At 55.1% G+C, this 25,465-nt stretch overlaps 1 protein-coding gene across 1 annotated transcript in view; it reads right to left on the reverse strand.

Moving 5' to 3' along the window:
* Positions 1-18,847: 18,847 nt before the first annotated feature.
* SHB (SH2 domain containing adaptor protein B) overlaps positions 18,848-25,465 on the reverse strand; it is a 114,442-nt gene continuing 107,824 nt past the window's right edge. The window contains exon 6 of the mRNA XM_004710996.2: positions 18,848-19,648. Coding sequence (XP_004711053.1) covers positions 19,465-19,648 — 184 coding nt within the window. The 3' untranslated portion in view covers positions 18,848-19,464. The remainder of the gene's footprint in view (positions 19,649-25,465) is intronic.

Genomic DNA, 25,465 nt, shown 5'->3' on the forward strand with positions numbered 1-25,465 from the left:
CGACTCAGGCCTATTTGACCCTGATGGACCCCGCCCCGGCTGACCTGGAAATAGTAGCAATCCCCGTCAAACACACTCTCCTTGAGGCCCAAACTTGTCACAGTGCTCCAGCGACAGAACTCAGTGGAGGCTGACGCTCTGTAGAGACTCACCCAGAGATTTAGGGCTCCTACTGGACACAACATTGTGCTTGTGACTTACACTCACATGCACAGCAAACCAGCCGGCATGACTACTTCTTGTGTGTCAGGATGAGGCTGCCCTTTTACTTTGCTGTTGAGTGTCGTGGAGTCTGTTCTGACGTCCCACAGGGGAAAACACAGCCCGGAAAGGAGCCGTCCTCACTTGTTGTTTGGACCGGTGGTTGTGGCCACCATGTCAGACCACCTTCTTAGGGTCTTTGCTTTTCTCAATGTTCCCTGTTGATAACACACCCAAAGCACTGAGACTCTTCCCTTCTAAGCAGCATTCTGCCGTCTTCCTAACAAGGCAGATTTACACCACGTGCCCCACCTCACTCCCTGGGGTTGCTTCAACAGTGTTCAACAGGCTGCCCAGCCGCCCCACTTGTCAGAGTGAAATTATGCTCCAGAAGGTTTGCAAATGGCTTTTAAGATGTAGAGCACCAACCCTTCCTGCAGTTGCTGCCTCTGGGTGGACTTGAACCTCCAACCTTCCCGTTAGAAGCCAAGGCGTGATAACTTTCCCGTTGGTTGCCTCACGCCTCCTGTTTGTGTGAGACCCTGCGTCCGCAGCTCACAGAAGACTCCCGGCCCAGTATCTGGGACTTACCGAGCCCCTAGAACCCTTTTCCCTTGGAACCTCAGGCAACCCGAGGAGTCTTAGAGGGAACACAGGCCTGGGAGTGAGGAGTCCTGGGTCAAAGTCAGAACTCTGACACTTCCTGGCAGTGATGTTGGACTAGTCCGCTCTTTTCAGGCCCCCACCCCTGTCTGATAAACAATTCCTGCCTGGTTACATCCTAAGGCCATGCGAGCACCACTGGAGGTGATTTGTAAACAGGCACTCTCAACAGACAAGGGGGTGAAGGGAGCAGGGAGAGTGGGCCTCGCCTGCGGGGGTGGGGGTGGGGGGTGGCTCTTCAGGAGACCTGGGCTCTGTGAAATGGGAGCCCTTCCCTGGGCTTCTTCAGGTCACTGCAGTGGGTGAGACTTCAGTTCTGGGAGGCCTGCTTCTCTGCAGAAGCACTCTGAACCCTGCCCTAGCCAGCGTGCTGAAGTGTTTCTGGGGATGTTGGGGACCGCAACCCCATTTCACTCAACATTGTACCGAGGTACTGGCCATCTGCTGTGTCTGGGTGTGCAAGGAAGGGTGTGAAACCAGAGGACTCTGGACATGGGAACAGCAAGGGGCTGTTCCCCCTGAGGGACCCTGAGAAGGCTCCCTAGTGCCAGAGGTGTTACCCGAGGGTGCAAATGAGGGAGACCTGGCGCAAATGAGGGAGACCTGGCGCATGGCAGAGCAGCAGAGTTAAGACTGGAAAGGTCAGGTGGCAGGGCTGATTGGGTGCATCATGACTGTCAGAAGCGAGCCCCTGCCATCTAATTAGTGCACGAGGAGTAGACCAGACCCGGGCTCCCAGGACAGTGACAAGGCCAGGCTGGTTTGGCAAGATTAATTGGGCAGTGGTCGGGAAAGCATTGACCTGAAAACCATGTTTGCCCTGTCCTGTGTGTATTCCTTTTCGGATGTATCCTTTGGAAAGGAAGTTTCACAGCGAGTTGGAAAGCATGGGTAATTAATGTCAGGGCGTGGTCTTGCGGGGGTAGGGGTGGGGGTCAGGGGTGTAGGCTGGTGGAACCTGGAAAGGAGGGCGAGGTTGACCTTCAGCCCTCATTTGGGGCCAGACACAAAGTGGGAGAGACCCCAGGCCGGCAGGACACTTGTTTCTGGGGCTGGGCCAGTCAGGACCTTTGGTGCAGTGGGCCACAGGCAGAGGTCTGGACCCCTCAGGCTCTGGGCTCTGGTCAGAGACGCGCACCCCCCTCCAAGCCCTTCATTTGGCTCTTCATACCCTCTGTGGCTTGTTTCAGGACTCCTCCCTGAGTCAGCCTGTCTGTCTGTCACGCCTGTGTGACCTTCTAGTGGCCCTCCTGAGCCAGCCCCTCGAGTCACTCTTGCTAGCTCCGGCCTCTTCCGCGGCGGCAGTTGCCGGATGAACATGTTCTAACCTCCTCCATCACCCCCACCCCCCCTGCAGTCTCTCAGCGTTCAGCAGATCCCTGTGCCCCTCGCACCTTCCCGGACGACCCTGGCAAAGTTGCTGGCTGTGCCTCTGCTCTTCCCAGGGGCCTTCCGCCCTGGTGACCGCGTTTCTCAGCCCGCCCCTCGCTCTGGGCACAGCTCCCCCCCCCCCCAGTCAGACAGCAGGTGAGGAGCTGATGGAGGAGCTTTCCAAAGGGAGGGGCTGGGTTCTTGGGGAAAGGACAGTGCTGCTCATGGATCTCTGCTAACGTGCCCCTACCTCCCCCAAAATGCTTTCTAGAAAGTTGGCCCGAGCCCTTCTGCCCACATCTGTGGGGTTAAAGGGAAGAGGGAACCCCACAAAACATCACAGGTTCGGTAGGCGCAATTGTACAACGATAATAAGTAGAGATTATAGTAAAGTCATAGAGAGCATGAGAGTTAAAGGATGGAGTCAAGTAATGGAGTCAGACGCAATTCATGGTAGCATCGCTCACCTCAGCCCCGCTTGATGGTCCTCGTGGAGGGGGCTTAGCCGTCAGAGAAGAAGCCGCTGCTTTGTCCTCCTTAGCCACCTTCTCCAGCCACCCTTGGCCAGCCACCCTCCCGAGAACCAGGGAGCCTCCTTATTTATTGCTAACCACGCATCATATTACTTTAGGGGGATACATCACAGCAGTATGCGTCACAGAGAAGGGCAGTACAATTCATCCTTGAACAGGTTTGATCATTCTGGTGTCTCATACAATAAAGCAGGCAATTACCATCCTGGGAGACATGCAAGCCCCCTGATAGCAGATAACAACCTACGTCATAGAGAGGGGTTGTAACATAGGCAATACAAGCAATAGGAGGGGGATGACCTAGGGGTGAACGTTCAATAGTAAGAGGAGGGAATAGGGGGGCATGTGTGGCAAGATAGTAGCCTAAGCTTAGTCATCTTAGAGTGGTCCCGGGCTTGCCTATGGGCACTGCTGTGAGGGAACAGTAACAGAAGGGAATGGGCCCTATTTGAGGTGAGTCAGACTATACAGTCTGGCCGCTCTAGATGGCTGATGTTAGGGAGAATAACCTCTGGCCTATTTTCGCTGCCTAATGAACAGTCATTTTCAAGCTAAGTCTGGCATACGTTTTGGGGAGACAACTTAAGAGAAATCCTTCTGTTCCTCACACACCACCTTATTTTCAATGACCATGGGGTCTCAGCTCACCCCAGAGCCCAGATGAGGTCACCCGTGTAGTCCTCCTCCAGAGGTCAGCGGCCTTCCCCTGGCTCCAGCTCACATTTCCCAGGCACTCCCAGCCACTCCCCTTCACGCCCCCAGGCCCTGGCTGGCAGCTCCCAGGGTTCTGCCCTGAACTGGCCCTGCGTTCTCTTCCAATCTGCGTAAGTTTTGTCCTCTGTGCCCAGAAGGCCTTGCTGGGTCATGACAAAGTTCTGCTCTTCCTTCCCTGCTCAGCGCAAATAGAGGTATCTCCTCACACGCCCCGGACCCTGCTCCTCGCCACACTGCAGAGGCCTGCCACCTCACCTCATGTGTGTGTCATGTATATAGACGCATGCATAACACAGAACATAGACACACACATACACACGTGCGTGCATACATGACACACATAGCTCAACTCAGGGTCTTAGCCCACAAGCCCAGGCATGTCTGTTTGGTTCCATTAAGCTTTTTGATATTGGGTGGGAGCCAGGACATCAGTGATTCTCAGCTCTGCTTCCCATTAGAGCAGTGGTCCTCAACCTTCCTAATGCCCCGACCCTTGCATACAGTTCCTTGTGTGGTGACCCCCCAACCATAAAATTATTTTTGTTGCTACTTCATAACTGTCATTTTACTGTCTCAACCCAAAGGGGTCACAACCCACAGGTTGAGAACGGCTCTATTAGAGCCCCCTGGGGAGGTTTAAGGACAAGCATCCCTGGACCTGTGGTGTAGCTGGTCGCGCACTGAAGGGCTAAGCACAAGGTCAGTAGGTGAAACCCAGCGCCCGCTCCTCAGGAGAACCATGATGAACGAATCTAACAGCTCTTTTAAAGACATACAGCCTCAAAAACTCTAGGAAGCCACTCTGCAGCCCTCCAGGGTCACCGTGAGATGGAATCACCTGACTGCACGGTCAGGCCGATGGCATTGGCAGTGGTATAGCCACATTCTCAGACCTTCTGAAGGAACTTGGACCTCAGTATGTTTTCAAAGCTCAGGAGGCATGTGGAGATGGAGAAAAACAGTACTTAGTCCTGGCTTCCCACAGTTGCCCAACTGCGTGTAGTCCTGCAGCCTGGGCATGGCCTGGGAGCTTGTTAGAAATGCAGGCGGCTGGCCTGCCCAGGTCTGTGGACTCAGGGCTGCGTATCTCACACAAGCCCCCGTGATTTGTATGCATGTTACAGGTGGTGAAGCAAAGACCTAGATTCTAGGTCCTAGATTTAGGGTTAGAAGGTTGATTGGAAAAATCCCCAAGCCATTGCTTACACGATGTTTCTGTTATGAGAAGCTGCACAGCGTGGAAAAGGAACGTGCTCAAGACTGCACTGCCTGCGGAAGCTGGGCAGTGGGGAAGGAAGCCTGACAATGAATGGATATGCCGTTGTATCGATCTTAGAACAGCGATTCTCAACCTGTGGGTCGCGACCCCTTTGGGGGTCAAACGACTCTTTCACAGGGGTTGCCCAATTCATAACAGTAGCAAAATGACAATTTGAAGTAGCAACAAAAACAATTTTATGGCTGGGGGGGTCACTACAACATGAGCTTACTAAAGGGTCGCGGCATTATGAACTTAATAAAGGGTCACAGCATTAGGGTCCACTGGTCTTAGAAGAAGTATGAGGGATACCCCCCCAAAACAGAAATTGTATTCAAAGCTATGTATTTTTTTTTTACAAAACAACCATATCACCTTCAAAGTACATTCCATTACACTTCATACACTTGTCAAATCTGCTATTCCACTTTTTAAAATTTTTCATTAATTTATTCATTTAGCCCTCAGAATAATTAAGTTTTTTTTTTTACATATAGGCCAATTTAGACATGCAGAGATTAGATGATTTATACAAAATGACACAGCAGATTAATGTCATAAGAGGAATTTAAACCTAGTAGATTATGTATGCTCTTAATCAGTACATTACATTATCTTCTTTGATTTATTTTTTTCTTCTATTCTTTTTACCACTGCTATTCCATTCTTGGAAACATTTTTCAAACTCATCTGTCTGGATGGCTGACAGCACCTCTCTCCTTGTTTTCTTCTTCATCTCTCCTGCGTCGTCAGATCATGTCCTTTCAAGTCCCTCTTCATTTGAGGAAACAGAAAGTTGCGCGGAGCGAGGGCAGATGAGTCGGGTGCTTGGGGCAAGAGAGACATGCTGTTTGTGCCAAAGACTGGCACACTGAGATGGCTGTGTGAGCAGGTACATTGTGGTGGTGGCAAAACCAGTCCCCCCACTGCCACAAATCAGGCCTTTTTTTTTTTTTTGGCACCTGTTAGACAATCTTTTCAGAACTTCTAAATAGAAAGCTTGATTAACATCTGACCTGGTGGAACAAACTCCAAATGCACTACGAGTCTAAACGTAAAGTTGACAGACTTCCAGAATGAGGTTTGTCATCAGTTGACATTTCACTGTTTTTGAAATGAGAAAACCACTTGCACACTTGAGTTTTTCCCATAGTGCTGTCTTTGTAAGCTGTGTTCAACATCACAACAGTTTCTTCAGCATTTTTCCTGATCAGGATGCAGAATTCACAGTCACATGCTGTTCTCTTAAAGGAGCCATTTACAAAAAAACAAGGGTTCGAGCAAACCTGCTTTTTATGAAAAAATTCACTGTGACCAGAGAGCACCTCCCCAGGGGACACTACTGGGTGCACTAACTGAGCGTGAATTGCTCGATGCTCAACCAGCAGGAAAAATGCGTACTATGAAAGCTCTGCTCCTCCCAGCACAATTCTAGTTTTTGGGGTACCCCCTTGTACAACCGGAATGCTCCTAAGAAGCTAGGATGGAGAGGCTCCACTGACATGCTTTGGAAACACTCTCAGGAGGGCCGGCCCCTGAAGAGGACGTCCAGCTTGGGAGAGGACCAAGGAAAAAGCGGAAGCCCCTCAACAGGATGGATTGACGCACCATCTGCAACAGGGCGCCAACGGGGTTGTGAGCATGGCGCAGGACTGGACGACGCTGTGTTCTGCACGTCTATACTCTTAAGTCTGACCTGACTCGATGGCACTGAATGACCATGATGGCGAGACTTCTTCGCATGTCCTTTGGACATGAGGTCAGGAGAGACCAGTCCCTGAAGGAGGACATCCTGCTTGGTGGAGTGGGGGCTGAGAAAAAGTGGAAGGCCCACGCCAAGATGGATGGACGGTCACCCACCCCGCTGCAACAACGGGCTCATTCATCAGAACAACTGTGAGGATGGCCGGGAGCTCGAGGCGTCTCGGTCTGTGTGCATCGGGTCTGGACGGTCAGAACCACCTCGAAGGCACCTGATGACACCGGTAAAAAGGATCGAATTGACAAATGGCTTGTTACAACTGTTTAAACGTGTTGCTATTTGGTCCTGTGTGACCGAGTAAAACGACACCAGAGGGCTTTCTTGACCATCATATTTGTTTTTTACATCATTTTATTGGGGCTCGTGCAACTCTTATCACCATCCATCCATCCATTGTGTGACGCACATTTATCCATTTCTTGCCATCATCATTCTCAAAACATTTGCTTTCTACTTGAGCCCTTGGTATCAGCTCCTTCCCCCCCCTCCCCCTCCCTCACGAACCCTTCATAATTTAGAAATTATTATTATTTTGTCATATCTTACACAGTCCACTGTCTTCCTTTACCCACTTTTCTGTTGTCCGTCCCCCAAGGAGGGGGTTATATGTAGATCCTTGTGATTGGTTCCCCTTTCTCCCTCACCTTCTCCTTACCCTCCTGATACCCTACTCTCATTATTGGTCCTGAGGGGTTTACTGTATCTGCCCTGGATTCCCTGTGTTTCCAGCTCTGATCTGTACCAGTGTACATCTTCTGGTCTAGCCGGATTTGTAAGATAGAATTGGGATCATGATAGTGGGGGAGGAGGGGAAAGCATTAAAGAACTAGAGGAAAGTTGTATGTTTCATCGTTGCTATACTGCACCCTGACTGGCTTGTGTCTTCCCTGCAACCTTTATGTAAGGGGATGTCCAGTTGCCTACGGATGGGCTTTGGGTCTCCACTCTGCACTCCCCCTCATTCACAATGATAGGATTTTTTGTTCTTTGACGCCTGATACCTGATCCTCTCGACACCTCATGATCACACAAGCTGGTGTGCTTCTTCCATGTGGGCTTTGTTGCTTCTCAGCTAGATTCTTGCCTGTCATCTTAAGGAGAACCCATCACCAGCCTTTTCTTCTGTGGCATCACTGGGGGAGTTTGAACCCAGGACTCCTAGCTGAGTGCTTTTCAGTTTGAGCCCTGCAGAGAGTTTGCATCTCCACCCCAGACAAGGGACTGCCGCTCTCATAGATTCCCTGTGAAGACTTGCATCCTCAGCAGGGGTTTGAGCTGCAATAAATCTGTTTGAACTCCATAGCCAACCTTTAGGTTAGCAAGCAAGCAAAATCTGTTTGCACCACCTAGGTGCAGTTCCCCTTGTTTCTGGAGCCTTGTCCCCTCCCAGGCGACCCCAGCCCCACAGGAAAGCATCCAGTACAGCTGGGTCTTTTCCTTCAGGTCTTGATCCGGTATGTGTGAGGCTGAGTTTTCTAGAGAAATAAAACCAGTGTCATTCATAAATATCTAAGAAATGACTTTATATCGAGAAAGTGACCCAACTCAAGTCCATGGGTCCGATATTAGCTGGAGGCTTCCCAGACTCACACAGCCGCTGGTGGACCAGCCAAGGAGGAAGCTGGGAGATCACAGGCCAGTGCGTGCAGAATCCCATGGATCCAAGGTCTACAGGAACATGGCAGGGCGTGGGCACCTCGCAAGAATGGCAGGGTACAACGGCATCAGCCTCGGCCCCGTGTGGGAAATGGAGGAACGGGAAGAGCGTGTATGTGGACAAATGTTTTATTCTCATATTTTAAGAAGCCCGGCAGGCCAGGATTCTGGGTGGAAGGAGGCCTTCTAGGGATGAGTCCTAATCACATTATCATAATTAATATTGTTCCCCACTGTATCCTCCCATAATAGTGCTGCCTTTACCTTTTACAAGCACATGGCTGGTTGCTCTCTGCCTGGCAGCTTTATCCATAGGAGCAGACATGTTCCATTGCTCTCCCTGCTCAGGGGACAGTCCCTCCCCCATCCTGACACTTTGTTAAGTATGTGGTCACCTTGTATGCCCCGAGAATATATAAGATGATGATGAGAACACAATCTCTCTCTCTGCTCAGACTGGTGAGCATTCCAAAACTTGTCTCTTCTTACATTTTTTTTCCCACTTGTCTGTCTCGTAGTTTCTTCCCTTCAACTATACGACCGGGTGTGAGGCTGGATCTCACAGCCCTGGCGGCAGCTGCAGGACGGTGACGAGGGACAGAGAGAAGTTCTTCACAGCGTCTCATAGAGGCCACTTCCCCAAGGAGGCGTCCTTAGGCTGTGTCCACGCAGACCTTCACACAGGTACACCAAGTTGACATAAAGCCGAACTCTCCCAATATGCTACCTCCTGAAGTGGAGGAACATCGGCTACTATTTGTTTGTTTGAGGGAGGGGGCGGGGGTTGTTGGTGTGCAGTCCTTCCATCTTAATTTGACATTTCTTGCGTCGTTCAGTATTTGGTGATTCTTCAATATTGCAACTCCAGGCCTGAATTTCCCCCCAGTTCTTTCAGCTTGCAACAAGCCAGGCACGCATGTCCCTTTCGGGTTTCCAGCTCCAGGTCTGTGCACACTGTATCATCACACTTGGCTTTGTCATCTTGAGCTGCCCTTGGGAATTTCCTGTCTATGGGCCTCTCAAGTGGGCCCATAGACAACATCGGGGTACATGACGAAAACACCCACGTTATCAAAGACCCCATTTAATCATTTAAGTCAATGCCCATGGAAGCAGCCCTCAAGAATATCCAAACATGGGTTACAGAGGGCAGACCTGCTGCAAAAGACCCCTTCCCAGTGCTGAAGAGCTGAGAGATGACTTTAAGGTCCGGAGTGGCCCTGACGGAAGGCACCGCTTCCTGGCACTGGAAGCAGGACCGTGACTAGGGAAGAATGGTCTCATTGGCACGATGGTGTCTGGCATGGTGGTACCAGTGGAGCCCGTTACAATGCCGGGGGCTGCCAGGCAGACAAACAAATGCGCTGCTTGGAGGAGGGGAATCTCAGGACGGTGGGCGTGTGGTCAGGAGGGACCAGTCCCTGGAGAAGGACATCTTGCTTGGCACGGGGAGGATGCTCTGTGAGATGGATGGGCCCAGTGGGTGCGATAATGGACTCAGGCAGAGCCGCTGGGGGAGGCCGCTGCAGGCCGTGCGGGTTTCACTGTGTGTGAGCCGGTCGCCGTGCAGGGGACTGACCCAACGGCACCCCACAGCACCAAGGGACCTCTCCTCCTCCACCTACTGGAAGGACCATGGAGAACCTCCTCAGGCGAGGTCTCTGAGCGACGTGACTAGATGACTCGTTCCCGTGGGTGATGGCGGCGGAGGGTGATGGGGAACGGGAGGTAACACTGAATGGGTACAAGAACGAAGAAAACACTCTAAGACGGATTGTGGGGATGATGGATCACACAACTCTTTTGGGTATATTTAAGTCATCGAATTGTAGATGCCACTGTTTTATAGATATATCCCTCGTCCTAACTCGCGGGGAGCCCTGTTCATGGCAAGGTCAGCAGTTTGAAACCAGCAGCCCGCTCTGCAGGAGAAAGGGCTTTCTAGGCCTGTGAGCGTTGGTCTTGGACACTCACTGAGGCGGTTCGACTGGGTGCAGTGAGTTCGGTGTTTTGTGCTGTGTGTCAGATCTACAATGACCTCGGACTGTCAGGGGAACTTGGGTGTGTATGTGTGATACATGTACCTGTGTATGTATATGTAAAGCTTAGGTGATTCTTTCTAAGCAGCTTGGTGAAACAGCAACCTTAAATGGTCGCCTGACTTGTAATAGCAGGGCTTCAAACTGGTTCGTTCCCCTCAAGAATTCAGAAGACTCCCCCTGGGGTCATGGTGAAATGCACAGTCTCAGCTGGGGCTGAACTGGAGCCCAGTGTTTCCTGGCTCTGCATCTCAGGGGCCCAAAGGCGGAAACCCCTGGGCCCTGCAGGGCTGGGATGGAGCTGGAGGGAGCCTGCTGCCCAGGCCCCGAGAGCCCTCAGCATGGAGACAGGCTTGGAGCAAAGGTGTGAGGGTCTGGGAGCTGGGAAGTGCGCTAGCCACAGTCAAGGAAGGCTTCCTGGAGAAGGTAATCCTGTGGGAAGACTGGCATTTAAACCTTTGGCTCCAGAATGCACCTACCCTGCCTGGTCGGTGAGGAAGGAGTCCCCTTTGCCCTTCTCTGCCTCTGGCAGCTGTCCAGACTCAGACAGGTGACAGGAATCCTGGGACACCTCGCTGGGTACCTGAGTGAGATGACTTGTGAAAGACAAACATTCCTGTCCTGCCAGGGCCAGTCAACCAAGGAACAACAAATATTTGCACAACATCCTGGGGCTTCTGCAAGCAGTTCCCTGGTAGGTAGTCCCGAGGGTTCTAGCCTCCCCCAGGTGGTTGGTTTGCAAGAGGTGAGGCTGGGACTCTGTCACCCCCCAAGGTCTCTGGAAACACAGACGCAGGGGCCTGGCTCTGCCTGGCGCTGGTGAGCAGGACAGGGTGACGCCCCCACCGCCCCAGCACAAGCGCTGTGGGTGAACTTGGGGTTGGGTAAGCTGGAAGCACTGAGCTGGAGGGAGCACACTGCAGCTTGGAGGGCGGTGGGTGGGGGATACCAGGTCCCCACTGCCCTGTCACCGCCCCCTCCCTTCTCGGACCTCAGCTTCCCATCTAGCGAGGGAGGGCCTTCCTGGTGTTGAAGTAGCCAGGGTGGCAGGCAGCCAGGTGGAGCTCAGTCACCTTAGCTTTGGAGCTAAGGCACGCGGTCACCTCGGGCTCTACACGTCACTCTTCTCTCTTGCTCCTGGGGACAAACTTGAGGTCCCCTCCATGTCTTGCTGTCCTTTGAGCTGTGGCCAGGCCTCACTCCGAGGCCCCGCATGACCAGAGTCCGACAGGGGATTCTTGGCCGTCATCTCCCTGGAAGCGGGTCCCGGGCTCTGTCCTGCTGAGGGGCTGAGCCCTCAAGATTTCCGTCGGCAACTGAGCGCCGCGCCATCGTGCCACCAGGGCTGTGCTCCACTCTTCCTGGCAGTCACTTAACCTCTCAGCTTCCCATCAGCCCGAGGGCCTCTCGTTGTGAGAGGCTAAAACGTTGACAAGGTCCAGCATCCACAGGGTTAACGCTCCATAAATGACTTTTTAATTGTTGCCACTTCAGTTATAGATTAAATGGTGTTTCCCCTTCACCTCCCTGCGCCCCCCGAGTCTGCATCGAGTTTGTCTGGGCCTCGAGTCTCAGGGTGACCCTCCAGATCCCCATAATGCCGCCCGAGGTCAGCGTCCTAGGGCTTGTAGTTTCCAATCTCTAGGAGGCTAATGGCAGGAGGCGGCTGTCCGCTCCTGCAACTTTACAGCCTTGGCAGCCTGAAGGGGCCGCCCTGCTCTTTCTGATAGTGCTGCTCAGACTCTGCTCGGAGGCTGGCCCCGGGGAGGTGGGAATGGGGGAAGGTGCGGGGGAGATGGTGCCTTCAGTCAGGGTCCTGGGAGCTGTAGAAGTGGCGAAACCAGCCTGCAGGCCCGCCCCCACCAAGAAAGAAGAGCTGGGAGCAGAGCACATCCTTTGGTCCTGGGTCCCTGCGCGGTGAGCCTCCTGGATCCAGGAGAGGATCTGGGGCCAAGAGGAAGGGAGATCTCCAGAGGATGCTGGTTCTCCAGACACTGACAGGAGACAAGGGCCTTCCCATAAGCCCAGAGGAGAGAGCCTGAGGTGGACCTCTAACCTCCTACACGTGAGAGAATAAAGCTGTGTGTGAAAGCCGTCTGCTGGCATCATCTCTGCGGTAGCAGCACCGGGCTACTGAGGTGCTTCCTGAAACAGTGATTGAGCACGTAGGTCTCTGCTCCTGTGGCGTCCACATTCTACTTACACCCCAGTGTTGTTATGCAAACAGTCAATAGTAAGCATGATACACATTTAATATTTCAACAGCATGAGACATGCTTAATATGTAGATGGTCAGAAGGCACTTAGAGTCAATATGCAAACAATAAAGGCAAAAAGTAGGGTAATACTGAAATAAATCTTTGAAGGAATGAACACAACAAACGTGTCTTGTTCTGCTAATAACCATAGGATGCTTGGATCAATTTGCATACCCAAGCTGGGTGTGAGGCACAGCTGGCGGAGGCAGGGGTGAAGGAACACTTACTTCAAGCAAGCGGCCTCTGGAGGTCCATCCGTGCACAGGCTTAGACCCTCTGAGCCTCTTTGAAATGCTGTGGCCATGGTGGCCTCCGCCTTCCCAGGGCCGACATCTGGAAGTCGACCTGCAAAGAGTGTCCGGCACACACGGTGTGTAGTCTTTGCAGACCCCGTGAGGACAGCTCTCCCTGCAGGCCATTTCAAGTGGACGACAGGGAAGCTTGAAGAGTTTGCAGCTTGCCTGGGTCGCCCAGCTGGAACAATGATCAGCAGGCTGGGAACCCTGGCTTGCTCTGGGCTCCCCTGGGAGGAAGGCTGTTTCTCTAGCCATCTGTCACACTGCAGGAGGGCAGGAGTCCCTGGTCCCCAGCTCCCAGCCCAAGACCTCAGCCTTCCACCACCAGAGGGAGCCTCTGCTGATTGGAAGGCATGGGGCTTGTCCCCAAGGGCACACAGCCTGCCCAGGATGATCCCTGGAGAAGTATGGCCAGAATGCTCCTTAGAGGCAAGGGTGGCGAGACTTCATCTCACGTACTTCGCCCATGGTGTCAGGAGAGACCTGTCCCTGGAGAAGGACAACATGCTTGGTAAAGTGGAGGGGCAGCGAAGGAGAGGAAAGCCCTTCACAAAAAGGATTTGCCCCGCGCTGCACCAGTAGCCTCACCGTGGGAACCACTGCGCATGGCCCAGCACCTGTGCAGAAGCCAGGGGGTGCAGTGGTGAAGCACCTGCAGGGCTCCCCTTTGAGCTCACTGGCCACTCCATGGGGAGAGAGGTGGCTGTCTGCTCCCAGACAGATGACAGACCCAGAGGGAGGAGAAAAATGAGGACCTAATGCCGGGGGGCTTAAGTGGAGAGGAAATGTTTTGAGAATGATGAGGGCAATGAATGTACAAATGCGCTTTACACAATTGATGTGTGTATGGATTGTGATAAGAGTTGTATGAGCCCCTAATAAAACGATTAAACAAACAAAGAAACCCCAGGGGCAGTTCTACTGTGTCCTGTGGGGTCACTGACTCAGTGTCAGGGTTTTTTTTTTGGGGTCCTGGTTTGAGCGCTGGGTGCCTGTGTCTTGGGAAGTCCCTCCAGTCTTGTAAACGAGCAAGTGGGCTCTTGCTAGGCAGAGCAGAGGCAGCCCAGGATCCTGCCTTGAAGGCCTCCCTTGGCTGAGCTCACGCTGTTCCTGATCAAAGAAACCCTTTATCTTAGGCCTCCAGTGTTAGACAGAGTTCGAGGTGCTGAGAGTCCTCTCCGGTGACCCTTCTCTGGGGCGTCACCGCAGGCAGCAGAAGAGAAATCAGCATCTCTCTGGAGTACAAGAGGCCTTGAAGATGTCCCCAGCCTTTGACCTCAGGCGTGTGGGTGAAGATTTCAGCACACAGAAAGGTGTGCCCTGGGGCGCTGGGGAAAGAACCAGTTCATAAACTTCAGGTGGACGGTCCTACCAGAACCCAGCCCGTCACTGTGAGGGTCTAAAAGACGAAGAGGAGCACACGGTCGTACGCTAAGGGGAAAGGGTGATGACGGCGACATAGGCACAAATGTGCTTGAATCATTCGATGTACGCATCGTTGAGACCCCAATAAAATGATTTTTTAAAATAATCCCTCCCCAAATACAGCATGTACCCAATTTGTTGAAAACAATAGTGAATATGCATAGAAAAAAACATGGGATGCTATCAGCGCTTTTCTTTGGGCATAAAGTAATTTTGTTTTCATTTCCACATTTCCCTGTCATCCTGAGAGTTAGTGCTCTAATCAGGTCGGTGACTTGGAAAACAACAAGCCAAAGCGGTGTCAAGGTGGTCTGCAGAGGGCGCTGGGATTCTCGGTGCGGTGGCTCGGCGGTGTGGGAGGAGAAGGCCACGGGCCGCAAGGGACCCGGTAGTGAGGGCGGGGGAGGGGGGGTCCTGCTTCCAGCTCCTGCTCGGGACGCTCCTCTGCCGCGCACCCGGCCGCCTGCCCGGGCCGGCTCGGACGTCACTTCCGGCCACTCCTCCGCAGCGTGCACCTCGTCTACCGCTCCACGCTGCCTGACGTAGATCCGTTTGCAGGCCTGCCAGGGCCTCAGTTTCTCCTCTGCACTGCGACTGGACGACGGAAGGCTGTCTGCGCTCTCCCCGGTCTGCATGCAATGCCGAAGGAAGCCACACGAGGTCCACAGAGCCACACTGGTGACTTCCAGCCACCGGCTAAACCCCAGCCCCAACCCCAACAAAAAGCAGCCCATCAAAACCAAACACTGCCTTCCAGTCGATGCCAGCTCACAGCGACCCTGGTGGGCGGGGTAGAGCTGCCCCTGGGGTTTCCGAGACAAACTCTTCACAGGAGCAGAAAGCCCTTCGAACTGCCCAGGGCTCCCAGGTGGGTTCTGTTCCGGAATCCAGAGATGATAGGGGCCGGCAATCGGCCCCTGCTCTGCCACACACATGAAGTGGCATGGCATCTGGCCGCCCACCATTTCCTGCAGACTCTGGTTGAGGATGATGTTTACCATGCTGTTTTCAGCGGATGGTGTAAGTTCTGAAAATAATCTATCGGGCCCACGAGGGTGAGAGGGGACAAAGAAAATGTTTGGAAAATGATGGCAACATAAGTACAAATGTGTTTGATACAGTTAATGTGTGCATTGTTATAAAAGCTATAAGAGCCTCCAATAAAATGATTTATTAATTAACAAACATGCTGGTTCCCCCCTGGTCACCACTGCATCTCAGTTTGATTCTCACTGTTTTTCAAATGGAACTTAAAAACGCAGATTAAAAACTCCCCCGGGGAAGAAGCCAGAAATTTAGAGGTGACCCCCAGAAACCTTTCCGCCTTCCCTTTCAGGAAGTCCCTGTCACAAAGCCCTGGCCCTGCCCTCAACCCAGCGGTCTGGTTGGGTCCAGGGACATTTCCGGACACCAGGGCCAAGTGTGAGCTTGGTCCTTCTTGGGGCACCTGCCTTCCACAGAACCGCTGCTGCTTGGGCAAGGGGAGCCCCTGGGGTTGCTGCGAGGGTGTGGGGGTGCGAGGGGTGCATGCTGGAGGTTGGGTGCTGCAGCCAAGGGCTGAATGCCGAGGCGGGTAGAGGGGCAGGGGCCAAAGCAGAGGCAGCACTCCTCCAGGCCTGGATCCCTATCCATTGCCTGGAGTTTGCATCCTGGGGCGGTGTCGCCACGGGCAGGACCTGAGGCCGGAGGCAGGGCGCCAAGCCCCCCTCCAGAGCAGGCTCCCTGACATGCTGGGGGAGCCTCTGCTTCCTCAGGTTTGTGTGTGTCTCATGATGTGCTCATGATGACGGCCCCAGGGCAAACAAATGAGATTGTGGGTCCAAGTTGTGTCGCTGTGGGTTCCAATGAGGAAGCAGGACAACTCCCCTCTTCCTGTAAGAACCCACCTTGGGGGATGGCGTCAGAACCTCGGCCTTGAAGGGCTGTGATGTAAAGAAACGCAGCATGCTTGCTCAATGAGGGAACGTGTATACTAAATGTCTCCTGTCAACGCACATTCCTGCAGCATTTACCACCGGGATTAAAATGTTACACAAATGCGCGGGGCTGATACCAGGGCCCTGGGTGGGGCGTGGGAGTGGCACAGAGGGCTGGTGCCTGTGTCTCTCTGGGTTCTGGAAGGCGTGAACCGTACTGGCCCCTCTGGACAATGGCCCCGTTGCTCTTTGATGGCAATTGCTCCTGTTGTGTGAAGAGCCAGAAGTGGCCGTGAGCTGGCCGGTGCCCGGTCTAGCCAGGACCCTGTGTGGGCAGCCTGGGCCAACTCCAGGTACCAATGCGAACTCTGCGGGGCTTTTGCAAGTACTGCCCCCATGGTCAGGGAGGCTAGCTGCTCGGGCTAGGCTCCTGGCAAATGCGACACGAGCCATGTTTCAGACATGGGCAGACCATGTGGTCAAAGCTGGGTCCACCTGCTGTCCAGGGCTGTCCTCCTGCTCACATGTTGACTCCTAAGGGCACACCAGGCCAGAGCAGCCCAGGGCTTGAACACATGACTCGGCTCCCAGGAGCTCAGTCTGCTGAAGGCCGGAGCCTTTCCCACAACTTCCCTCTGCAGCAAAGGCTGCTTTGCTTGCTCAGAGAGCCTCTCTCTCTAGGAGAGGCTGTTACATTTGCCAGATTCTTCTATGACCTCACAGGCACCACACAAGCCCAGGTCAAGAGGCAGGTGGGCCCCCACAAAGCCTTTATTTCTGCGGATGCCATCTTGTCTGGGAACTGCCGACCGGGCTGACTCCTCGGCATTCAAGGACAGAGGCGCTGAAGTGGCCGGGACGTCTGGCCAATGAGGAGCCCCGGGGACAGCGGCCGCGGCTTGGCAGTGAGGCCCTCGAGTGGCTGCAGGTTGTGTTCCAAGACAGAAGGCGGAGGGTGAGATATTGTGTGGCCATGAGTCTTTTCTTTGCCTCAAAGAAACCCAGCTCCACTTCCCCCGCCCCCCACCCCATTAATTGGCAGCAGATGAAAAAAAGAAAGCAAGCAAGCCAAAACAAAGCCCCGAACCGATGGCAGTCAGCTGGATGTGAGTGTTTCTGAAAGGGAGAAGCAGCTTCAATTGTTCGGGGTCCAAGAAAGCACCAACGCCCGCGGACAGAGGAAACCGCCACAATGGGCGGAAGGGGAGGGAGAGGCCCATAAATCCAGGGGAAAATCCTCCCGCAGCTCCCATCCTGTGAGCAGCTCCTCCGCTGGCAGCCAGGCCTGGCCCTGGGCCTCTCCTGGAAACGTGGGAGATAAAGGACAGGGAAGGAGGGCGGCCCAGGCCAGAGGGCAGTGGGGGCCACAGGTCTGCAGGGAGGTTTGCCTCCAGAGAAGGGGTGTGCAGCTGCTCCCGGCCCGCCTCCAGGGTGGTGGTGATGGTGTGTGTGTTTGTGTGTGTACACACATGAAGGTGGGATCAGTCTGCTTGTGGGTGGGTTCAGACATGTGACATCGCCCTTCCCGCAGACACCCCCTCCCACCCCCCGCCCCTGCCCTGGCACCTCTGTTCTGACCAAGTGTCAACTCCTCACTCATTTTTACGCTCACAAAAGGAGGGCATGAGTCACCCCAGGTATCCTTGCCACAGATGATGTTTTGGGAACGCGATACAGGCCAGAGGTCAGGATGGGCTTCTCTGGATACTAGAGGGCCAGGGCCAGGTGGACAGAGCGCAAGCCCCTCTGCCCCACAGGCCTGTTGGGCTCAAAATCCAGGGCCAGGGAAGTGGACCCAGCCTGAGCTACAGCCAAGGGGACACTGCTGACCGGAAACCACTTCAAGAGGAGCAGCGTCTGGTCCTGTCCTGCCCAGACTTGACAGGTGACCGGGTGACTCCCCTCCCTCTTGGGACCTGCATCTCCACATCCTAACAGTGAGACTAGCTGCTCTCAGGTCAGGCCCAGGCCTGTGGGAGCTCTGACCCAATTCCCACGTGTGCAGGGCTCGCCCCTGAACTTCCGGGCTGTTCAGACCAGCCGGGCGGCGGGTGGGTGGGCAGGCAGGACGCCGGTGCGAGGATCGGCTCCGGGTCCCTCAGAGTTTGAGAGATGAGAGCTGCACCCTCCTGCTGCTGCGTTTGATGCTCTGTTTCTTCCATCCACACTGGGGTGGGATAAGGACGGGAAAGTGAGGGACTGGACTTCACCACCCTGTTAGACTTGGCTGGCTTCGAGGGGAGACCGCTGGCCTTTGGAGGGCAGGGGCAGACAGAGGAGGTGCATGCACACACGTGCAGTTGGTTTCTGTGTGGTAGCCCTGGGCATGACCTATAGGGCTCCAGGGGGCACAGAGCAGCGGGCAGCCAGCACAAGGCCTGTTGTGTCCACTGATCTCGGCATGGCACCTCCTCTCGGGTTCCCCTCCCCACAGCCTCCCAGCACAGGGCAGGGCCAGAGAGGAAAGCCTGTGTTGTGCACCAGAGGGCTGGTTACGTGACTGCACCCAAGAACCCTGGCTGCACCTCCCTGCAGGCGGACCCCCCGGCCGTGGCCCCACTGCCCAGCCCCTCCCAGGGATGACACACACTGGTGCCCAAGCCCAGGCCCAGTTGGGGGACGGTCACATCCTGCCCCTGCCCCCGTCCCATACCGGTCAGAAGACAATCTGCCCTGGGCCTGAGACCAGCAAGTCAGCAGCTGCCCCTCAGGGACCCTTTGTTGAGTGTGTCTATGTAAAGAAAGGATAAGAATCTGTATTAAATGCCTATTTTATTTACACACCCTATTCATAAATAATCGAACCCTTTTCTTGACTGCACAATGATTCCTGGAAGATCTCCTACCGATTACATTGAGGGACTACAAGAAGACTGAGGGTTTATCACACCTCCTGTGCCCCGGTCCTTTCACGTGCTCACTCCCACGATGGACACACACGCGCACATGCACACGGGGAGGGCCCGGGCTCCCTCAGCACCAGCAGCTGGCTCTGGGGGGTCTGCAGGCGCTGGTGGGAAGCTCTGCCCACGCACAGGTGTGCCATGGTGACAGCCGGAGAACAAAGAGACACAACCAGGCACTCCTGCCCCCCGAGCTGCTCTGCCTCTGTGCACCCGGGAGGCCTCTCTTTGGATTTGCAAATGTTTTAATTCACAGAGAACTCAAGGAGGGGCTGGGTAGGGCTGAGTGGTGCGTTCACCATCGTCTCTGTCTTGGTCCCGGCCTTCGCCAGCCCCAGGCGTGGCAGCATTAGAGACATGCAGTGGTGGGCTAGTACCGTACACAGGACAGACTGGACATGCTGGCCAGGGCTGGGGAGCACCCTTCCCCGAGTCTCGAGCTCTGTCCAAGCAGGCGGGGCTGGTCTGCTCACAGGGTCCGCACGGCCACGGGGTAGAGCAGGGACAGGTGCTCGGCCCCTTTGATGGGCAGCTTCCGGGTGGTGTAGTAATGGATGACTTCCGGGACACTGTCGAACGGGGGGCTGTTCTGACCCAGAACGTACTTCTCTTTGGTTTGGGCCAGTTTCATGTGCATAAAACCCTGGTTGCTCCTGTGAACAGAACACAAAGATCCACTGAGACGTGCGGGATGGCAGAGACCCAGACGCCACAGTGACGTGGGGCCAGCTGACAGGCAGGGGACATGGCCTCAGCGAGCCGCCCGATGTGGCTTTGACCAAGGCTGTACTGTGTGCTCACTCCCAGCCCCACTCCACCGGCACAGGCAAAGCTTCTGCAGCGGCTGGTGCTTGGGGCAGAGTGGCACTTCCACATCAGGACCAAGACCTGGGTCAGCTGAACAGATGCGCCAAAGGGCCCTGCAGTTTCCAGGGTTCCGGCAGGGAGGAGCCTCCTGGGCTTCCTGAGGGAAGAACCAGCCACCTGCTCCAGCTGCTGGAGCTGTGCCTGGAAGGTGTGGTGCACCCACAACGCTGTGACAAACGGGCAGAGCAGGGCCACCGCCACGCTGCAGATAAGGATACAGGATGCAAAGGACGGGAGGCGAGCTGCCCTCCCAAACCAGATGCACCTGCTTCCATAGTATGGAGGGGCCACAGGAACTACAGGCCAGCCACTCAGGGACACTTCCCAGCCTCCCTTGCAGCCAGTGCAGCTACATGACTAGTTTTGACCAATGGGATGTGGGCACTTTCCCAGCTATGCTCCACCACAGGCTCTCTTGCCCCTGCATGCTTCCCTTCCGGCTCAGGGAACCCAGCCTCTGTGTTTCCTCTGCTGGAAGTGTCCCAGGACTCCCGTGGCAGCGCCCCTTCAGAATTGTAATGACTTGTCCATCTTCCCAGTTCTGACAGCTCCCCAGGCTGGCATTGGGCCCGGCCGGGAGATTGCTGGGCGCATGCACAGGAGGCAGCGCTGGCCCTGCCTCAGCATTGGGGACTGCCTTTCCTCCTGCCAGACCCAGAGGACCCCTCTCACCAACACCCACCTTTGCCTAAGCTGCTCTGTGCCTGTTCACTCAGCCCCACCATAGTCTCACTCGCTGACATTCGGTATTGCGTGTAAACGGAGGATGATCACAGCAGGTCACCACCGGAAGATGACTGCACCATGCCATCCTATCCATGTACCACTGCCAGAGCACCGAAAATCCTGGCCTGGACAGGTGATGCCCAACCTTGGCCACCAGTCCCCTCACTTCAGACACATGCTGGGAACACACACGTGGCAGATGGTTATCGCTGCCGAAGATCGAACGTCAACTAACAGGATGGTTGGTGTGCCAGGCAGGATGGGGTGTCCTGCTCGAGCTGGGATTTTGCCGCAATGCCTCAAATGTCAAGCTCGATCCAGTTCATTAGTGCTGGTCACTGAGGACCCCCTGCCCCCGTCCCAGCATCTGTCCTTGGGCTTCCGAGGGCTCAGCACATAGTGAACGGCCTGCAGTCTGAGCCTGAGGCCCCATCCTGCCGCTGCTGCTGCTCCGGTGAGGGGTGTGGCCGCTTGGACACACTGCTCCCATCGGGCCGGGCTCCCTGAGCTTCCCTCACCCCACCGCCCCGCACTGGCTCTATTGATGCGTTAATTTGGACTCCAGGACCATTTCCAAATGGGCAGAACAGACGCTTAATGAAGTGCAGGCACGGAGCAATACATCTGCTCATAATAATGTATTTAGAGATGTCACCCTTGGCTTAAAGGAAATCGTTTGGAGAGCAATTATGTTTCAAGAGAGAATAATTCCTGTAAAGTATTGAAATTTAAATCAAGATTTTTTAAGGCTGGCCATGTTCTAATTACAGAGCCCATGGCAAGTTCTGCGCCTAGCAAAGGGTCATTTCATGGGAAGATTACTTCGCCACCACTGCCGCCGCCGCATACTTGCTCAGGTTGCGCTCAGGGAAAACTGACACCCACTGAGTGGAGACCCCCTGACCCATGCTGGGGAGCGTGCAGTCTGCACTGGCTCGGGAGGGGCTCTGACGGAGGCACCGCTGGAGACCCCTGGACTGTCAAGAGCAGAGCTCTGCTTCACATGGCTTCTGGGAAGGAGGTCACCAGGCCTTTCTTCTGAGGCACCCCTGGGTGAACCAGAACCCCTGACCTTTCTGTTAGCCCTGAGCTCGCAGGCCAATGGCAGGAGCCGTGAAGGCTGTTCTTGGAGGCTCCGGGACCTGGTGTGCCCGGGATGGCGAGTCCGGGAGTGAGAACGCACTAGAATGGATCCCGAGTGTGACTCACAGCTCGGGCAGCCAGGCCAGTGTGACCGGCACATCACTCCCCTGTGAGCGTCCTGCCCTGCGTCGTGGTTTTCACGGTTCTGTGGCTGGGTGGGCACTGTGACAGGAGGTTCCTGCCAGCACCGCAGGCTAGAGGCTGGGGAGGGCGGATTTCATGTGTAAGGGGGTTAGAGAAAACAACTCACACAGGTTAGTGAAGGCAAGTTTTCCATGCGATTTAGTTCTTTTAAAACATTCAGCAAGGAGAGCGGGCAGTGATGGGCAGGGCCCGGGCTGTGGCTGTACTCGACCTCCGTCTTGGCAGCACAGGTCAGGTAGGGTTGCTCCTGTTCTTCCCCAACCCCCGACTCCAGTGCTTACCTCTCCCAGCTGCACCCAGGGACCAGGCCTGTGGGGAAGGCTGGAGACCAAGGCAGAGCTGGGACCAGAACCAGGGTCCTGGAAGCCCCTTCCCTCTTGGGTTCAAGCATTGCTTCTGTGGGCTTCTGTGTCCCTACACTGCAGTCCCTACACTGTGGACCAGCAGCTGGATGGCCCCTGAGGCCCAGGACCCAAGTTCTGGTTCCAGCTCTGGGGCCCATGCTCAGGACCCAGGCCTCCTGTCTCCGAGGCTGCCCCTCCCCTCCCCATAGCACCCACCTGGCAGGCCCACCAGAAGGCGACCCCAGGAGTCAGTGGTCCTGGTGGCAGGTGTGGAAACCCTGTCACACAGGCCATGGGTTTCTAAGACCCTGCCAACCCTCAGCCAGTGTGACGGCCAGCAGAGCTCTGTTAGCAGACACCCCCAACACACACACCACTGGCTGCAAGGCCTCGTGAGTAGGAATGGCTGTGGTGACTCTGCCCCAACTCAGAAAGTGCCCTGCAGCAGGAAGGTGAGAGGCATCGCTTCTCTGGAGACGGGGGTGGGCGCTAGAGCTGCCCTGCTGGGGTGTGTTTGGAGTGACAAGATGGGGACCACCCTGTGTAGCCACCTGGTGTCCCTGGGAGGGAATTGAGGCCAGAGGGAGGACCACCCTGGCCCAGGGCACATAGTGGCAGTCAACCTAGGGTCCGTGCGTCTGGGGCTGGGTGGGCCTCAGATGCCCCCAGCCCAGGCAGCCTATGCAGCACCAGTGACGTTATCACTTCTGGGAGGGAAGGCCTCAGTCCCTGGGGAGCTCCGACAGGCGTGTCAGCCCATCACCTTGCAACCTTGGATAGGGCATCTCGTGAGAGCACAGTCACAATCAGGGGGTGCCTCTGGCAGTGTCCTGTCTCAGGGCTCTTGTTTGGCGGCAGAAGCCGGGGTGCTAGGACTGTCCCAGGCTTGGGACAGCTCACTGTTGTCTCAGAAGGCCTTCCGGATCCCTGGGATTATCAAATGTGCTGGGGCGTGGGGCTGAGAAATAGCTCCGCCTTAAGACCTTGGCTTTAATCAAACGCCACTCAGCCTGCAGCTGCGGGGGACCGGGCTGCGTGCAGGGGTAGGGGGTGGGGGTGTCTCACCTCTCCCTTTTAGACCTAATTGCTTGATGCATATTTCATGAAGGATCCAGGGTAATAGTTATGTTAAATCGCTCCTTTTCATGATGAAATGACTTAAAAAATACTTGCATACAGTATTTATGGAGGGAGGGCAAGGAACAGGCCCAGAGGGAGCCGTGGGTAGGACCCCGTAGAAGAGTCAGTGGGAGGAGGTGGTTTCTGAGATATGTTGGCTAACAGGTGCGGGGTGAGGGGGTGCTGTTTGCCACAGATATCATTGGCCTGAAACCTGCCGGGTGGCAGGCAGCTTCCTGCTACCTCATCCAAGCTGCAAAGCAGCACTGCCAAGGAAGGGCAGCCACCACTGCTTGCAGATGGGGAAAATGACGCTTGGGGAGTGAGGCTTCTGTCCCATGGGATGAGGTCAGTCAGGATTTGAACCTATGTCTACTTAAGTCCTGGGAGTTCCCACCAGCCTGCCTCTGGGTGATCTTGGCCTAAGGGGCAGCTTCCCCAAGGCTCTGGGTCGCAGCTGGCCTGGCCAGTTCCCGTGGGGTCTTCACACATGCCTGCTGCATGGCAGGCTGTCTCTGAGGGGACTTGATAAGGCCCCAACCCTCAGCCATAACTGCCTCCGGGGTGCTGACCCTCCTTCTCTGTAGTCACTGCAATCACACAGCCAGCAGTGACCCAGCGAGGGCCTGTCCCGCCCGGCCAGCGAAGCGAGGCCCAGTGTGCTGGGTTGTGAGCTCCGTGGTGGGCAGAGGCCACTGGGTGTTCAGCCCGAGGAGCTGCTTTGTTCAGGCAGCACTGGTCGTGGGGAGAGCCAGTGAGGATGGGCCGAGGGGCCCCATTAGGGCAGAGCCCCGAGAGCCTCCATGGGGCCATTGTGGCAAGGAGGGGGACCACAGGGATGCCAGTGCTTTCCGAGCCCCTGCCCGTGGAGATGGTTACACCCCAACACCCTCTTCCCACCCACTGCCTCCTGAAATGGACGGCCTCCGGGACTGTGGTGCAGACAAACACCCATGTGTAACGCTGTTAACCCCGCAGACTACTTGACATAGGCCCCAGGGACTTCTCAAGCTCTAAGTCGGCCAGGGGTGAAGGTCTTAAGTAAATCTCGACAAAAGTCACCTGCAGGCACAAAGAGATGCCAGACGCTTGCCCTGTGAACATAGCACTGCAGGTGGGTCAAATCAAACCCATTTTGGGCAATTTTCTCCAGAGAGAGCAAAGCATTGCTAACATGAGGTTTCTTAAGATCAGGGCTAGGAGTATAGGCAGTGAGTCTCCCATCACTGGGGGTATGTAAACAAGAAGCTGGACTTGTGCAGCCCCTCCTAGCACTGGTGCTCTGGTCTACTGCTCAGGCTCAGCTAACCAGACATGAAAACTGCAAGCAGCGGTGGGATCTGACGGGTGAGGTGTGAAATGCTGGCAGAGCTATTGGGTGATGGGCAGAGGGTCTAATACAGGGGTCCTCAAACTTTTTAAATGGGGGCCAGTTCACTGTCCCTAAGACCGCTGGAAGGCTGGACTATAGTTAAAAAAAAACCATGCAAATTCCTATGCACACTGGACAAGTCGGCTGCTAAGCAGGACAGGCAGCGGCAGCAAAAACACTTGGCGGGCCGCATGTGGCCTGTGGGCGGTAGAGTTTGAGGATGTCTGGTCTAGTGCCTTTATCTCTGAGAACCTTTCTAGAAAGACAAAGTCCCATGCGTGTCCCAGGTGTGCCGCCAGCTCGAGACTATACCCTGGAAAAAGAAGTCACTGGATTTGAACTCTGACCCCACTGATGTCATTGGCTGGACAAGTCCCCTCTCTCACTGGGCCTCAGTGTCTCCAACTGAAAAAAAGAGGAAGGGTCTTGTGTTGAAGTTCTCAATTCAGTGAGGGGCATCTCAGGGAGGTGTGGGCCACCCAGCTTCAGCCCGGGGGTGAGGCAGAGCAAGTGTGATAGTCGCTCGGACACGGCCTTTCACTGTCCACAAAGACTGGGTGGGATTATGGAAACAAGGTGCTTGTGGCCCAGAGTTGGACTGACACAGCAAGAAGCAGTGCAGAGACACAGAACCTGGGACCAGTGTGAGGTGGTATGGTGGGCTCCTGGCTCAGAGGGGGAGAAAGCCGGGCGCCTCTGGCCACTTACTGGTAATGCTTGCTTGAGCAGGGCAGAAGCCAGGCTGGCCCAAGAGG

This window comes from Echinops telfairi, unplaced genomic scaffold, assembly GCF_000313985.2.
Source record: "Echinops telfairi isolate 266 unplaced genomic scaffold, ASM31398v2 ScPeMD7_7410;HRSCAF=8448, whole genome shotgun sequence".
Lineage (NCBI taxonomy): Eukaryota > Metazoa > Chordata > Mammalia > Afrosoricida > Tenrecidae > Echinops > Echinops telfairi.